Source organism: Scomber scombrus, chromosome 3 (assembly GCF_963691925.1).
Source record: "Scomber scombrus chromosome 3, fScoSco1.1, whole genome shotgun sequence".
Taxonomy (NCBI): domain Eukaryota; kingdom Metazoa; phylum Chordata; class Actinopteri; order Scombriformes; family Scombridae; genus Scomber; species Scomber scombrus.
The window spans coordinates 7,874,746-7,891,154 of record NC_084972.1 but is presented as its reverse complement, the minus strand read 5'-3'; the positions used below and the strand labels follow the sequence as shown (position 1 = coordinate 7,891,154).

Genomic DNA, 16,409 nt, shown 5'->3' with positions numbered 1-16,409 from the left:
ACATTGTACACTATTTTTACTGTCTGCCATTTGATTTTATTTATTTGAACTCTGATTGTGAAATTTATGCTCATATATTCTCCTCCATATATTGCCCGTGTCCTTATATTCCCACATTTAATGCACCGCATTTTACAGATGCTAAAATTACATTTGGGCAACTTTACACAAAATGACTCATAAGTGTCTGAAATCTCAATTTACTGCTCACTATAGAGGAAACCACAACGTATCTGTTGTATAGGGACACACATCTGCACACATTCACACAGAAATTAATTGGGAATATAGAGATTACATGATATACTATATAAACAATGTGAGGTCTGCAGGTTGATATAGGCTAACAGAGTGAGCCATCAGTAAAATCAAACCCTTAGAGTGGTACAAACAGCAAGTAGCTCTTTGTTCACAGGTTTCCCTGCTGTCATATCTGTTCTCATGATTCTGTGTTACTGTTGATCACTGCAGGTGGTTTGACTGTCTGATCTGGGTTGTGTTCAATAAGTGTTCTTCTCTTTAGGCTTTTAATCCCCCCTCCATGTTTAGAAAGCAGTTTCTGGTTATTAACCTATGTTGTGCTCAGCTACTTTTATGGAAATCGTATTTCTTTCAAGTGTGATTTGCAATACATGGAAATGCACGACATCACTCCTAAGTATTACTTGCTACTTATTTTTCCACTCCCCAAACTGTATTTTTCAGGGTTTCCATGGGAACATGTGACAAACACACACTTTTTTCAAAACATATTAGGCCAACATGATACAAGTACATAATTGATGTCAGGGCTTTTGTAAATCGGAAATCACATGCTATATAATTATAAATGTGATCCTGAGTGGTATGGAAGCATTTTAGAAAGAAAAGGATGTTTAGAAGCATTACTATTTATACCATGATGTTGGGTCTTAAGCATACAGTCTTTACCTGCTCTATATAAAAAGTGTCCTGAGATATAAATAAAACTGACTTGTTCTTAGACTGTTGGTATCATGTTTTCATCAATTTTTGCCAGTTGCTTCAAATGATGGATACAATGAATCATTTCACCATTGCAACTGTACGGTAAGCCTATTCATAAACAGTGACACAAGCTGTTGCCGACCAAATCAACTGAAATGGTGTATTGATTGATAGCCTTATCATCCAGATGTACCATGTGGTCGTTAAACATTTCAATTACTGAAACTAATTTGATCGATACATCACATCAAACTTTGAGATCTGCATCTCTGTTTTCACAACAGAGGAAAAGCATTCCAACAAATGCCAAACATCTGTTGGAGCCTTTTGAGTTGTCTTTTATTTCCTGATTAAACTTCAAAAAGAAAAATGTATTATGCTGATAATGACATCTTATCAAATCTCAAGTGTCTGGATCATTTAAGGCTTGTTTTTGAGGCATTGAAATTCCCTGCTGAGAGAAATTGGTTGGATCATTTTTTGTGGGTGCAGATAGAAAGCGAGTGAAAGAGTGTAACATGCTGAGAATGGGTAAGAACGGTTGGAAGATTTTGTGCAAGAGCTATTGATCATCTCCAGAAGTTACTGTAGAATGTAAGAACTGATACTAAAATTATATATATTATATTATATAAATATAATCTGGAAATGTACTGTACTTTGAAACATTTGCTGATTGTTGAAACTGTCCTGTCTGTTGTAATTTACTTATTTCAGTGTAAATGTAAGCAAATCTGAAGCTTCAGCTGTCTGAATTAGACAAATAAAGTGAGTATCTTCAAAACTGATGTTCTCTTTAGTATTTGTGCTCCCAGCACTTAGCCACAGCAGCTGGACAGTAAAACAAAGAGGAAATGTTTTTGTAAGTCAAAAAAAGGCTGTACATTGCAAGATGCCTGATTGATTTGTTCAACTGAGACTGATGAAGTTAGTTTCAGATGAACTTTGGGGTTCATTTTTACATAAAATGAGGGCTGAAACTGCATTAAAAAGGGATCTCCTTGCTTCTAGTATAGACTAAACAACAATAATTGTTGTATGTGGACGTAAAATGAAGCAGTACTCATCCTTTTAACAGTAATAACCATGCATTAACACCCTTTTACTGTAAATCTAGTCTAGTTACTGGACAAGTGGGCTGTAATATGAAGCATTACTTCATTACTATCATTAAACTTCACCACAATAAACACTATTAAACAGAAAACAAAATATGTCCATCTCACTGTTAAAACAGATGTCAACATATAGACAGTAGCAAGTATGTCACTTTATATTTGGTTAAAGCTCTCTGTCTCTGAAATGAAGCTGAAAGCCTCTGGATAAAGCTGAATAGGCCCGGCTAATATGTCAGCTAGTTGGTAACGTATAATATTTCATGTCTTTGGTTCTGCAGGGAAGTCGTTTGTCTCTTTATTTATTCTGCAGCAAGAAACACAGTGAGCCCAATCCTGCTAATAATAAAACAGTACTGAAGTTCTGTTAAGCTTATAATTGTAGTCATTTTTTCCCTTGTTATTTTTGGTGATTCTTTTGTATCAAATATGAATGAACAAAATATTGAGATCATAGTAGCATGTAGCATGGCTTTAATAAAGACTAATGCCGTGACCCATCAGCCACAGCTCACCTCACCTCCCCCTCCTCCCTGACCATTGAGCAGTTTGGGACACTGGCTGCTGGTCATTCTATTAGCACTAAAGGTCAGAGTTGAGTCCCAGCCAGCTGCCAGACAGTCGCTGAAGATGATTAAAAAAAACAGAAGACTCATTGTTGGAAGATTTCCTGTGGATTTGTATGAACAGCTCAGTGAAAGCATGGAGCAAATCACTGCTGTGGATGTTTTGAGTTATGTTTTTGTGGACTGATTTCAGTGTGACGCTCAAATCTTCAAGCAGAATGCATAGAGTGAAAATTCAGGCATGCACAGCTTGGCGTCTTATTCCTGAAGGAACTGCTTTGTGCCAGGTTTGGCTCATTCATCTCACTTAGCATGAGCTATGTTGACATGCTATGGCTAATGAGACATCTGTAAACCACTGAGACCAAATGCAGAAATTATCCCTGGAAAAAGAAAATCTGTATGGACACCTGATAGTTTCTTCTATCAGGTCACCTGGTCAAGTATTGCAGAAAAATAGAAGCTTGGAGAAAAATAAGATAAACTGGAGAAAAACCGTGTGACTAAGACCAAATAAATATTTCAACCTCAAGTCTTTAGGGAAAGAGAAAAACCCCATGAAAAGTCATGACAGTTTATTTGGCAATACCTCAGACATCATCACTCCTAAAGGGTTTAAAAATCCTTGAAAAATGTAAACATGTTGGAACATTTTACAGTGAGCATCTTGGTGCAATAAACATTTGAAGATACTCAAGATTTGAACCAAACACAGACCCATCTAATGTCTGATAACTGAATATTTTAACCAACAACTAACAGATATCTGTCATGATCATACATGTGATCATATATACAGATGTTAAGTAGACTGAAGAACTACATTCGAAGGACATATAATACATACAGTATAACCTATTAAATATCTAAAGGATAAACCACATTTACATGTGAGTGAAACACTTTCAAATCACAACACATGGATGCATTTTTGAAACATTTTTCATTTCACAAAATCAGTTACATAAACCTCTAACAACAAAAAAATCACATGCAATCAAAATATTGCAATTAACATTTTGCAAATTGTGTGTCCATTTCAGAATTCTCCTTAATTTTCTCATTAATAATTTATGTATTCCTGACTGAGAAAATAACCTGACCCATATTCTGTTGTGGCTCCTGAATAAAGTTTCATTTGTCAACAAATAAGAGACACATTATATCGTAATTAGGGTCCACCACAGCTGTCGGAAATGCCATCAGCATGTTCAAGATGCTCACAATGAATGCTAACATGCTGATATTTAGCAGGTTTAATGTTGTAGTGTTCATTATCCTAGTTTAGCATTGTTAAGATGCTACCATTTGCAGAGTAGCACTAAATAGAGTACAGCTAAAGCTAATGAAAATGTAATTAGTTGTGGACAGTGTTTTATTAACATTTTGTCCTGATAATGGATCGAGAAGAAAGGTCAGAAAATAACTAAACATATGACAGTTCATCCTGAGACATGAATGTGTGTACCGAATTTACTGACAATCCATCCTACAGTTGTTAAGACATTTCACCCAAAACCACAAATGTCAACCTCAAGGTGGCACTAGAGGAAATGTCACCAACCACCAATGATCACCAAAGTCATTGCAATACGTCATCTGGGGACCATGAATGAAACATTTTTGTTGCCAATCCATGGTGTAGATGTTGAGATACTTCACTGGATAAGTGACAACTTGCTGGTGGCACTAGATGAAACATGTGTAGGATTCATCCTCATGGGAACATGAATGTCTGTACACAGTGTCATGGCAGTTAATCCAATAGTTGTTTATGTATCTATCAGTCTGGACCAGTATGGTGGATTAACAACATTGCCATCCATAGAGTCCCACCAAAACAAGACTAGATTCATAACCTAGTAAATGGCTGGAATGTGTATGAAAGGCTAAAGTGCTTTTTAATTTGAAATATATACAGGAAGTAATGGTGTTCAGTCAACCAATGGTGTTACTTCAGCACTGAGCTACTCACTCACTCAGTCAGTCATGGACAATTGTAGCAGGGAATTGCAGTATCTACATGACAGATCCCCTTGGTTAGGTTATGCATTAGCAGTGAGATAGTTAAGGTTAGAGGTCAGGGGTGTTAGGTAGTAAAATGGGTGCATCATTTAGTGAAGTGGGTGTATTGTGTAGGTCTGCAAGACTGAGTTGAGTAATCGTGCCTTTATAGCAAGCGTAATCATATTTAATGTATCAAGGTAATGTTCTTTTAAAGACTTGGTGGTGTATCTGGTGCTCCATAATGAGCTTATACTTAAATATTCAAGCATTTCATCTTCACAATGTCTCCCAGTTGTCTCCCTACAATAGAATGGTAGTTCTGCTGTAATGTCTGCCCTCACACATTTCTACAGCTCTTTTGCGCATGAGGGAGCCATATTTTACACACCACTGTTCAACAGGCTGGCCTGATGTGAGAAAAGTATCTGAGGCTTAAAGATTCTATCTGCAGTCTGACAGGCTCTTGAGGCTGATATAAAGGGAGCTGACCACAGAGGCATCCTCCTGGATGGACTCCTTCAGATCAGGCTGGCCCGAGCCCATCAGGGCCACCAATCTCTTGGGCAGCTTGCCACTAAACATCAGGTAGATGCAGGGGTTCGCACAGCTGTTAAGATTGGCCAGCAGCATCAAGATGGTGAAGGTTGCAGCTGGAAACACATGAGGAGGAAATCAGAGGAATACTCAAACGTATCTTTTGTCCTTTTTCTTGATCACTTTTGCTGGAGAGATCAAATTCCTAGTTATGGATATGCAGATGTGGACGAAAACAATGGTACCTTCAAACTTTTTTTTTTTTTAAACCTAAATTTTCTCTAAATTTGAAACTTGAAATTAAAATTTGAATAACAACATAACATATTATTTAATATAATAAAACTAATGAAAACGGCATGGCTAAAAATATTGGCACCCTTAACTTATACTTTGTAGCTAAACCTTTGGTGGTAGTAACTGCAGTCAAGCTTTTTCTGTAACTCTGAATAAGGTTTCTCACTTCTCCACAAGTAGTTTGGCCCACTCCTCTTGAACAAATTGCTCCAGTTCTCTGAGGTTTGATGGGTGCCAATGGGATTGAGATCAGGACGGACCAATCTTCTTCTCATCCACTCGAGTGCTTTTTGATGTATGCTTGGGGTCTTTATCCTGCTGGGAGAGCTGCTGCGACTAAGACACAGCTTTCTGACACTGAGCTCGATGTTTCACTCCAAAATGCCCTGATAGTCTTCTGATTTCATGTCCCTTGCACAGATTCAAGGGACATGATCTGTACTGAAGTTTTCTTAGTTTTTTTCTCAACAATTTGAGTGATCCTTCTGTTCAATCCCAGGCCAATTTTCCTTTTGCAGCCACATCCAGATATGTTGGCTATAATTCCCTGGGCCTTAAACTTCTTAATAATATTGGCAACAGGGGTCACAAGAAAATGAAGCTTTTTGGCGATGGTCTTCTAACCATTATGTTGACCACGTTGGTCTATTACTTTATTCTAATGTCTTCTGTTTTCCATGTTCAATGTGAGGAGTAACACTGTAGGGTAATGTTCTCCTGTCAAACTGGCTGCATGAGTGATTGTTAGATTGAAAACTCCTGTGGCACTAATTAAAACAGTAGTCCACCTAAGTACCACAAATCAATTATTTCTTATTCTGAAGGGTACCAATCATTTTGTCCATGCTATTTTATAGCCTTTGTAGAATAAGCAGTTCAGTTATTTTCACGTCTTTTTTTGATTTGTTCCACTGCAAACCAAACATAGATGTGCACTGATTATAAATTATCCTAATTTCAAAACTGTTCAGGGTGAATCGTGCATTATTTGAATACAATTAAATTCCAATAATTTCGGCCACTTCTGCACGTTCGTCCAGTTTGTCATTTGTATGAATGAAAAGTAACAACCTTTATAGGGCTGAATTAATCTATTAAAGTGTAGTGAGTTTAAATGGAGATGACACTCTTCCCAGTTTGTTATCATTGCTAAATTTAATAAATGAATTTGTACATTATGATAAATTTAGGGTTATTAATGATTGTCTATTTGTTAAGTACTTATAAAACCACTTACACGTCATAGCTGGATTTCAAAATTGGACCAATCAAAAATAATTTCACAGGACTGAAAATATTCCATGTTATGAATTACCAAAGATTTTAAATTTTTAATCCAAGACTCAAATTGCTGTTTCTTCTTGATTCAGAGAAAATTAAATGTAACACGTTTTTGATTGTTTCATTTGCTTATTTATTTTAATTTAATGAATCACAGCTGATAGTGTGCACTGATGATAATCAGATTAGACATGCCATGCATTTGTATGTCAGAGTGTGTCTTTTTTCATAATGTGGTGTCATCTTACTCTGAGTGGGTGCCTCGACGTCCCAGACAGACCAGAGCTGCACGGTGAAGAAAGGCGTCCAGCAGATGATGTAGGCGAGCACGATGACCACGGTCATCTTCACCGTCTTCACCCTGGCCTTGGACACCCCTGCCACGCTGCTGGCCCTGGAAGACATCGGTTTTCGGACAGCCTCTCCGACGTGCTGCATCTTCATGTGGAAGTTGACGTGCACGGTCCTGCAGATGCGCACCTGGCACACAATCACGGTGAGAACAGGCAAGACGAATATCACCAAAGTCGTCCAAGTCACGTAAGCTTTCGGCCCCCACGGCGTGATGAACTTTGCCCAGCAGTCGTACACACCAGGAGCGACCTCGACCCGCGAGAAGATGAAGACCTGCGGGAGACTTCCGATGAGGGAGACGCACCAGGCGGCGCACACCGGACCGTTCCAGCGCGCCCTGCGCCTCTGGAAAGTCACCATGGGGTTGCAGATGGCTTGATATCGGTCTATCGTCATCACTACTATCATATAAGTGGAAGCAAACATCCCGACCACCTGTAGGTACTTTACCGCGCGACACAGTATATCTGGACCAACGAATCTGTCAGTGATGTCCCACATGAGCTGAGGACAAACTTGGAAAAATGTCACCACCAGATCGGCCACGCACAGGTGGAAAACAAAGACGCGCATCCTGGAGAGTTGCTTCCTTCGCTTACACAGTACTAACAACAGCCCGAAGTTCAGGATCCCCGCGGTGATGAAGATGATGGACAGAAGAGCTATTTCCACCTGAGCCAAGCGCTCGTCTCGCGGCTCATTCCCCAATAGCGCATTCTCCAAAGTGGTGTTACTGGTATTTACACTGAACCAAGCCATGCTTTCACACCAAGCACAGTGACTGAACCAGTTATAGGATTATTCCAGGTGACTGAAGTGGAGGCATACTAAAAAAACAACAACCAAAAACAATGTAAATATGTGGAGATGGACTAGATCTCAATTTGCCTTAAAAATAAATTAATCAAAAGTTAAAATAAACCGTTGAGGAAGTTAAAGGGGTGAAATTCCAGCAAGCAACAAGTGCTGAGTGTCTCCACGCGAAAACTGAGGTGTTGTTGAAGGAGAGCAGAGGGTTTTATATCTTCTCATCTCTGCAGGAGGGAGGAGCAACGTCACTCCACAACTGGACATATTTATTTCTCACAGTGCATGTAGAGGATTTACACCAACAGTACATCTCAGTATTCTGCAGTGCTTATGCTTAAACCAAATGATCACGAGCTCAGTCTTTTCCAATAAAAATTATAATTTTTTACAGAGGTTGTCCTTAAAGAAAACACATTTAAATAAAATATAATTGCAATAAAATCCAAACAATCCAAAAAACAAACTTCTACATTTTTATAATCATCTCAATGAAGAAAATAACTTCTTTTAAACTGGCTAGACACTTTATTTCACTGTTCATCATCGATTCCAACCTCCATATTTCCTTCATTACATCAGTCTAAGCAGCTAATAAGTGCCAAAGTTATGATTTGAACTGGCAGAGCATCTGCATAACATCAGCCGTTTATCAGAGGAAGTTACATAATCGGCTGAGCTGTGAAACACACATGTTGGTAAATGACCCTGTCCATTACACATTTTCTCATATGGTGGTAGGGTTGTGCTGCTGAGAGCTAACTGTGTGTAAATTTACATGGTGATGCAGATGAACAAAACTGGCCCAGGGGTAATTTAAGATGAAATTGCATCAATCAGTGGGTATGCATGTCTCCATTCTTGCGGTGTCCTTTCTCAACAATATGAATGAGTCTGCTCAATCAATACCTGCAAGCGGCGCAATTAGATATCCAATTTGAGTGTCCAGACTCTTATTTTCTGACGCTTGCAAAACCACCTCTGCTTTTCCAGCTGTAGCTGCTCGTTAAGACTTTATGTAAGTGAGGAGTTCGTCTTTGTCCATCTGATAGCGACTTTTCTTCCAGATGTCGCGGAGCTCCTGTAAGGTGGCGCCTATCTCCTTGCCTGAGGTGATGCCCATCCTTCTCAGGTCGTGACCGCTGACAGGGAAGCGAGGGATGGACCATTTGCTAAGTTCTGCCAACAGCCTCTCCTCACCTTGATACTTCAGCAGCTCGCACACTTTGATGTGAGAATCCAGCTCCCGGCTCTGAAAAGACAGTGGATTGTGTGAATTAAAATGTTTCAATTCTGTAATATTAAATATTTATGACTAAATAAGCAACAATCAAAAGGTTCAGTTAGAAAAAAAGTACATCTTCAGATATTATTTAATTAAAACAATCAGTTAATCTGCTTTATCAGGACTGTGTGGATGTGATTTGATTAGATTTTATTGATAGTGGTCTGGCGACAGAAGCAAGCAACCTGCAACTGTCTTCAGATTTCGATTCAAATATTCCTAAATGCTGATTTGTGCACAAAAATATGACACCACATGTTTCCAAATGAGCTATAACAGTGAGAAGAGCGCAGAAGAAAAAGAAAACAGAAATCTGCCCTGTGAATTAAATGGTTCCAACTTTGGCAGATGACAAGATTAGTGTTCATCCAGGATCATCTGTAATAAGAAGCTGAGTGAGAAAATAAGTGTTCTGGGCCTGTAAAGGATCTCAGTTATTCTGTTCAGTGTAGTCTCTCATCCTGTCTAGTTTAACACTGCTTTATTTAGTGATAGGGTAGCGGTTCAATAGTATTGTATTGAAGCTAAATACACTTACCACATCTGAATATTGAACTCTATCTATTTATATTAAGAAATTAAAGTCAATATTTCAAATGTGTTGAGTCAGGTTAAAAATCATGATGAAAAGAACTGAAGCTTAAGGTTTGAGATATATTAATTAGATAGTATTAGATATATTTGTATATTACTCAAAGGAAAGCAGAGATATTCAGTGGGGAGGTTTGTTTGTATGACGATATCATGTGACGAGAGAAAAATGTCTATCATTTCATATTTTGCTCTATCATTTATTTTATTGTGGTGCAAATCACATTCTGCACGGCGGTATTTTCCATCACCGGTAGTCTCTCCATCCTTTAGTGCAGATTACACTGTTAAATTACCTTTCTTGGCTTCTTACTTTCGAAGCTTTTATTGCACTTTCAGTAATCACCTCTCCACCACTGTCTCTCTCTCCTCTGCTGCACAGAGGATTTTAACTTAATTTAATCCCTGCAAAGGATGGACAGACAACGGGTGCGGGGGGCCCTACATCGACCCTGAGAAAACAAGCATATGTTCACAAGTGAGAATCTGGAAGCAATGACATTGTTTGCATTTTGTTCTTTAAGAAAACATTAAAAATCAATTATCAAAAAATGTTTCTCATCAATTTTGTCCTGATTGAACTAATTGCTCTCATTCAACATGTGACTCCACTTAACCCAGGTTTTTGGAGCCTCTATCAACAGAGAAACATCTGGGATATCTTGTGCTAGTTCCAAAAAGAAGCCAGAACTACATCAAATAATGGGTGGATTTCTCATCGCATCATGTGTTTTTCTATTCAGCTTCAAAATAAGCCAAATAAGCTTCCCTAAGTGACTGGTTACATTGATTGGCATATAACACAATACCTGCTGATGATTAATCCCTCCCACCTGGAGCGTGGTAAACACACTGAGAGTACTCATGCTTAAATCAGTGTGAGTATTGTTCTGCTCAGCGTGCCACTATAAATCTATCCTGCTTTTCTTTGTTTAAGTGTGTGTGATCTTACACCTGATGTAGTTTCTTAACACTGACTCAAGGAGGTAGACACTTACATCGATAATAAAGTCAGTGAAGGGTTTGAGGCTCTCTGGCTCGTCGCTACTCTTGCAGAGATCCCGTCTGTATTTGACCAGGAACAGAGCCAGGTGCTTCTCCTCCCTGGACACCTTCAGTCGGATGTCCATCTTCTCCACCTCCTCTGTTCTGGTGAAGAGGGCAGCCAGGACGGTCATAGGTTTGGGAGAGTGGTCTTTGGCTTTCTGCCACACTCGTTTCATCTCCTCAACATTGCCATCTGGTGGTAAACCTGGGACACACAGGAGGAGTATTGACTAATTGTAGGCTAAATAACAAATACCTGTTCATAATATATACATAATTATATAAGAATATAAGAACATATCCAACATTGGTAACATTAAGCCTGGAGTATTGTTGGCCTGGTAGAAATGGTATGAGGTTACTAAACAACCCGAGAAGAGGAGTAATTAAGTCAGTGTATCTTCTATGTAATGCTGAACACAGCTATAGAGGCTTTGAGTCCACTCCATCTCAGAAATGGAAATTGATTTGGTCCCCATTTAAAAAACAGCTCCAAATTGTCACACTCTTTAAAATTGTTAAGCTTTGACTATTGATTTCTCTTAATGACACCTGTACTTTGCAAACAACGGACAGCAGATGCGTGTTCTCAAGGAACAAGGAAAAGATCTTCTATTGAGCAGCCACATTTTCACCAACCTGGGCAACACAGGTATATTTTTGATATTTGCAAACACTTGTTTCAGGCATGATAGTCTCATTAGTGTATCAGAAAGCGATCTTTACATAATTACCCTCCCAGTCTTAATGAATAAATGAAGCAGACTTCGCAGTTATATTGCTTTTCTTATTGAGGTTTGTACCCTAACCAGTGCTTCTTTTTTTTGTATGCACCTGCTACCTCAGACATTGCATCTAAAATCCTTTCATTCCCCCCCATTTCTGCCACCTTCTCACCGATGTACTGGGCCAGTTCCAGGGTATACATCAGCTCTAGCAGATGAGCCGCATGGTTGCCAACTACCATTTTCTTTAGTTCCACCCAAATCCTTTCTCCTGATATGGCTGCCAGGCCACGTCCGTTCTCCCTGATGGCAGCCAGTGTCTCAGGCTCGTGGTCATTGGGATTCAAAGCCAACCTGCCATAGAACCTGGGGGTGAAATGAGACAGAGAAGGTTAACACACTTTCAGGTTTTTCCTTTATTTACCATAGAGAAGTTTAACTCCCAGTTACAAGTGAGAGAAAAAGTCACATTTCAGTTTATAGTTTGAATTGAGTGAGATGAAAGTGAAATACACTAGCCCACCTGAAATAGCGCAGTATTCTCAGGTAGTCCTCTTGGATTCTTTGTTCTGCATTGCCGACAAACCGAACTTTGTGGTTCTGCAGGTCTTCATATCCTTTGAAATAGTCGTATAACATGCCATCAAGACCTGCAAGAGGGGAAAGTAAACCAAAGTAAACAAAAAGTTTGAGAATTTTGAGTTTAATTCCCCACAATAATGAGTGACCACCTCCTCCAACACATGCAGAATGATTCAAGGTTCATTTTAATTTACCTAAAAACAAGGAGTTGATGGTGAGGTCTCTCCTCTCCGCATCTTTCTGCCAGTCAGTGGTGAATTCCACCTCGGCGTGACGTCCGTCTGTCTGAACGTCCACCCGCAATGTGGTCACCTCAAAGTTCTCATTGTGTATCTATGAAAGATGATCGATAAATTAAAACACAGACTGGCTTCATGCTGCTGTGACAGAATACCTCACTTTTGGTGTATGACCTTTGTTCCCTTTATCAGTAAATGCCACAATGCCCACTCTCCCCCTCTGTCTCACTCGTGGAGTGCAGTATTTCAGAAAGCATTAAACCTAACTGTTTTACAGTAGATGAAATTTGATGGACTGACAGCCAGTACTGCTTACACACAGTCACTATCTATTCATGGTATAGCCATATTAAATTACTTAACTTAGATACTTTCCAAACAAAAAGACAGAGCTAACTGTTACTTAGCTCTTTGTGTGTGGAATGCTCTCCTTCGATCTATCAGGATGACTAATCCATCAAGTCTTTAAACCAAAACTCAAGACCCACTTATGTGATCAATCAGATGATTACATGTGAAAGCAGATAGTGACTCATGTTGTGTTACAGCCTCCCATGATGCAACTGTTTGGACAGTGCAACCATCTGTTTATCAGTGCTGCCATCTGCCTGTACAATCCTGATTTGGTGTGTGTGTTTGTGTGTGAGTGTGTGTGCGAGTGTGTGTGTGTATTTTTATGACTGCTGTAACTCATGTACATTAATAAAGTCGCTTAACTGTCCATGTACATACACACTCATTTCTACTACTCTACACTTTATAACACCAGGATAAAAAGATTAGTTTCACTGCCCTGTCTGGCTAAAAGTTTCAACTGTGTTGGTCAATCTTGTCATAGAGTGTAGCCGGAAGTGCCCTTAGTTGCACCTGTAGTATATGACACCCAATGATGATGTCAGCAAAGTGGAGATCAGCAAACATAGAAAACATTTTCGGCAGGTGTTTAGTTGCTCTTGCGTCAAAATAAAAATAAGCATATCTTTAAAAAGCAGTCTGAACATTTTTCCCTCCACAGAGACAGCTTTAATTAGCACAGCCATGTTTGGATAGTGAGCTTAGCTGTATTTAATCTCATGCAATAGAAATGTTGACTGGTCATTACATGAAAAGCACAATGTAGTTCTAATACGTCAGAGGTGTCCAAACTATTCCATAAAGGGCCATGTGGCTGCAGGTTTTCATTCCAACCAAGCGGGAGCACACCAGGCTTGACTCATTTAATCAACTGATCTCAGTCTTCAGACAGTTGATTGGTCGAATTGTGTGTTCTTGATTGGTTGGAACAAAAACCTGCAGGCACACGGCCCTTTAAGAAATAGTTTGGACATTCCTGTGAGACAGCATACACAATATCCAACCTGCCCTGTAACTGGTAACCCTAAATGTAATGCTGTCATGGTTAACATATTACTTCCACCTGTAGTTCTCCTGTCTTCTGTTAAAAAGGCCTGTTAGAAAAGTGACAGCATGGTATGGCGAAATCCTGACCTCTCAGTCAGGTCAGCCTCTTACTCTAGCTGTAATGGTCCCGTGCTTCTCTCCTTTATTGTTGATCATCCTGATACCAGCAGTTTGAAACATGCGCTTCATCTCCTCTGGAGTAGCTGTGGTGGCAAAGTCCACATCTTCAGGCCGTTTTCCAGACAGCAGGTCCCGTACGGCGCCTCCAGCTATTCTCAGCTCATGCTGGTTCTTCTCAAACACTTCTAGCAAAATCAAAGACAAAGGAGTGAGGTCATTTTTTACAGTCAGTGTGTCTAGAAGTACAAACAATTTCTCCAGATGGATTAAAGCCAGAGATTTAACAGTATATTTGACTAATTTTGTTGTTGAGAATAATCCATATTTCCATGATAACAATGTACAAATGACAGTTGAGGATGCACTTGAAGTGACTCTGCAGCTCCCCTCTGCTTTATACAGAGCTTTATAGAGTTTCAGCTCATTGTTTAGCTGTCTGACTGCACTGTTATGGTTTTGGTTCACTCTCATAGCATCATTTTCATCCACAGCAAGCAGCAATTATCAGTAAAAAAAAACCCATGAAAACCAACTGTACACAGTTGACACAGTTAGTGACTAGCTGGTGAACGTAATGAGTATTTAGCTGCTAAATATCTAGAAAGTTCCTTAAGGAGCTAAAAGAGAATGAAGTGACATTTGAATCTGACATATTCACCAAGTGGCCGAACACCAACACTTCAAATGAATGTTAATATTGCTCTATAACTACAGAATACGCAGACGAAAAAACTATTTGCTAACAAGTTTTCTTCACAACTTGTCTCCACTGGCCATAAGTGGTCAAAAAAACGGTTTAAATGTCGTTTTAAACGTTCACTCTGATGTGCCAACTCCCAACTTTATGGCAGTGAAGCACTAAAAATTTAGAGCAGCTTTTTTAAGTTAATGGCACATCTATACTTCAATACAACAATATATTAAAGCTTCAGCTTAAAATGTTGATATTTTTCAGCCTTGATGAAATGATGTACCATAAAGAGTATTTTATCAGAACAATAATTAAGACTACACAGCCTATAAGTAACGCCTTCAGATTTGGATTTACCGACCAGCGCAAACATTCTTTCTAAAATTCTAATAAATGCTAGATTTTTGAGGTCACTACTATACGATATGGATACAGATATGTAAAAGTTTAAAAAATCTGATTACAATCTTTTTTTTAACAAATACATATTTTGAAAAATAAGTAATTAAATAGTTTTGTTTTTGTGTGTGTACTCATAATAGTTGAACAATAAACCTTGTCAGTGCAATCTGATAGACAAACATATTTTTTCATTTATCCACTAATAGTGTTATCCTATTGGACAACATATATGTAAAAGGAAAATATTAGCTCTCTAACTTTATTTATTTTCAGAGTATGTTATATTTTAGAAATATTAAAGGCAAGTTGTCAGTAATCAGATCATGTGACACATGTATGACCTTCACTGCCTCCTCTTTAACTAGAAATGTTCTTAGCATCCTGTCTGATCCCTGAAACGCACAGACATGAACTACCACTACTGACATGTCTGTGAGCAACAAGATAAGAGCAGAATTACAGGTTGACCACATATGGCTGCACCTCACCTGCTAGTCCGTTCAGTCCATCAGTGAACAGAGACTGGAACTCACTGGTCTTCAGCTGCATGGTGAAGAGACTCCTCCAACAGAAACTTGTCCTACCAATCACACCAGGACTCAATATTCTGCTCCACATCTGTGAAAACAACAACAACCAAACACACACACACGTGTGTTTGTTTGTGTAACGTCAGGGTCTGTCGGCTTTTACTGAGCTAACTTAGCTTGCTAATATCACAGCGGTGCACCCATCACGCTGTTCACATGCTGCCAACACGTGAGCGACAATGACACATAAACACGTACGTTCACATTATAGCATACTTCACTGACCTGCACCTGAAAACGAGCTTAAATTCACACACAGAGCGCAGGCAGAAACTTCATGACATGCTTCCCTCCTCTGCCATGTTGCAATAGTCCGGGCTCACTGACCAATAGCGCGAGGTTTCATCAGGCTCTCGAGGACTCGTGTCTAGTGCTGCGTTCAATTGACCTCGGAAGTTGGCAGTCAGAGCTGGGAATTATCATATACCCGTGTTTGAATCTTCCAGTTAAGAAGTCAGACAACCAGTTCTATTAAGATTATCTATTGAGAGCAATATCAGTTGATAAAAATGTTTCTGTATTTTGAGCATACAAACACCGTAGAAATTGGAAATTCAGACTTCCAAGTACAACTGGAACGCACCATAGATGGTAATTCTAGACTCGAGAAAGATCTCGCGAGAGTGATAATTTTGTCCCAAGAGACCTATGAGCTTTCTCTAACCCTAACCAAGTGTATTTTGTGCCTAAACTCAGCCAGAGCTTAACTACAGTATTATCACATCATAAAACATCATTATTGCGTAAAACGACAAACAAAAGCGCACAAAACTCGCGAGAGTTTTGCAAGTCTAGGGTTACCAAATGAG

The 16,409-nt window shown here is 39.1% G+C and overlaps 2 protein-coding genes across 4 annotated transcripts; both read right to left on the bottom strand.

The window, feature by feature from the left end:
- Positions 1-3,213: 3,213 nt before the first annotated feature.
- On the bottom strand, positions 3,214-8,209 carry avpr2b.1 (arginine vasopressin receptor 2b, tandem duplicate, 1). Its single transcript, XM_062415655.1, has 2 exons — positions 7,015-8,209; positions 3,214-5,304 (listed from the first exon to the last, which is right to left on the bottom strand). The coding sequence occupies exons 1-2, from the start codon at positions 7,877-7,879 to the stop codon at positions 5,096-5,098; spliced, it is 1,074 nt and encodes a 357-aa protein (XP_062271639.1). The 5' UTR covers positions 7,880-8,209; the 3' UTR covers positions 3,214-5,095.
- A 131-nt stretch (positions 8,210-8,340) lies between these two features.
- trnt1 (tRNA nucleotidyl transferase, CCA-adding, 1) lies at positions 8,341-15,880 on the bottom strand. 3 transcript variants are annotated; one of them, XM_062415652.1, is made up of 8 exons: positions 15,826-15,880; positions 15,499-15,628; positions 13,909-14,102; positions 12,352-12,490; positions 12,099-12,225; positions 11,748-11,941; positions 10,802-11,055; positions 8,341-9,179 (listed from the first exon to the last, which is right to left on the bottom strand). In XM_062415652.1, the coding sequence occupies exons 2-8, from the start codon at positions 15,626-15,628 to the stop codon at positions 8,934-8,936; spliced, it is 1,284 nt and encodes a 427-aa protein (XP_062271636.1). In that variant the 5' UTR covers positions 15,826-15,880; the 3' UTR covers positions 8,341-8,933. The 3 variants fall into 3 exon arrangements, with proteins under 3 accessions (XP_062271636.1, XP_062271637.1, XP_062271638.1); XM_062415653.1 differs by having other exon boundaries at positions 13,909-14,099; XM_062415654.1 differs by lacking the exon at positions 8,341-9,179 and adding an exon at positions 9,204-10,255.
- Positions 15,881-16,409: the final 529 nt, after the last annotated feature.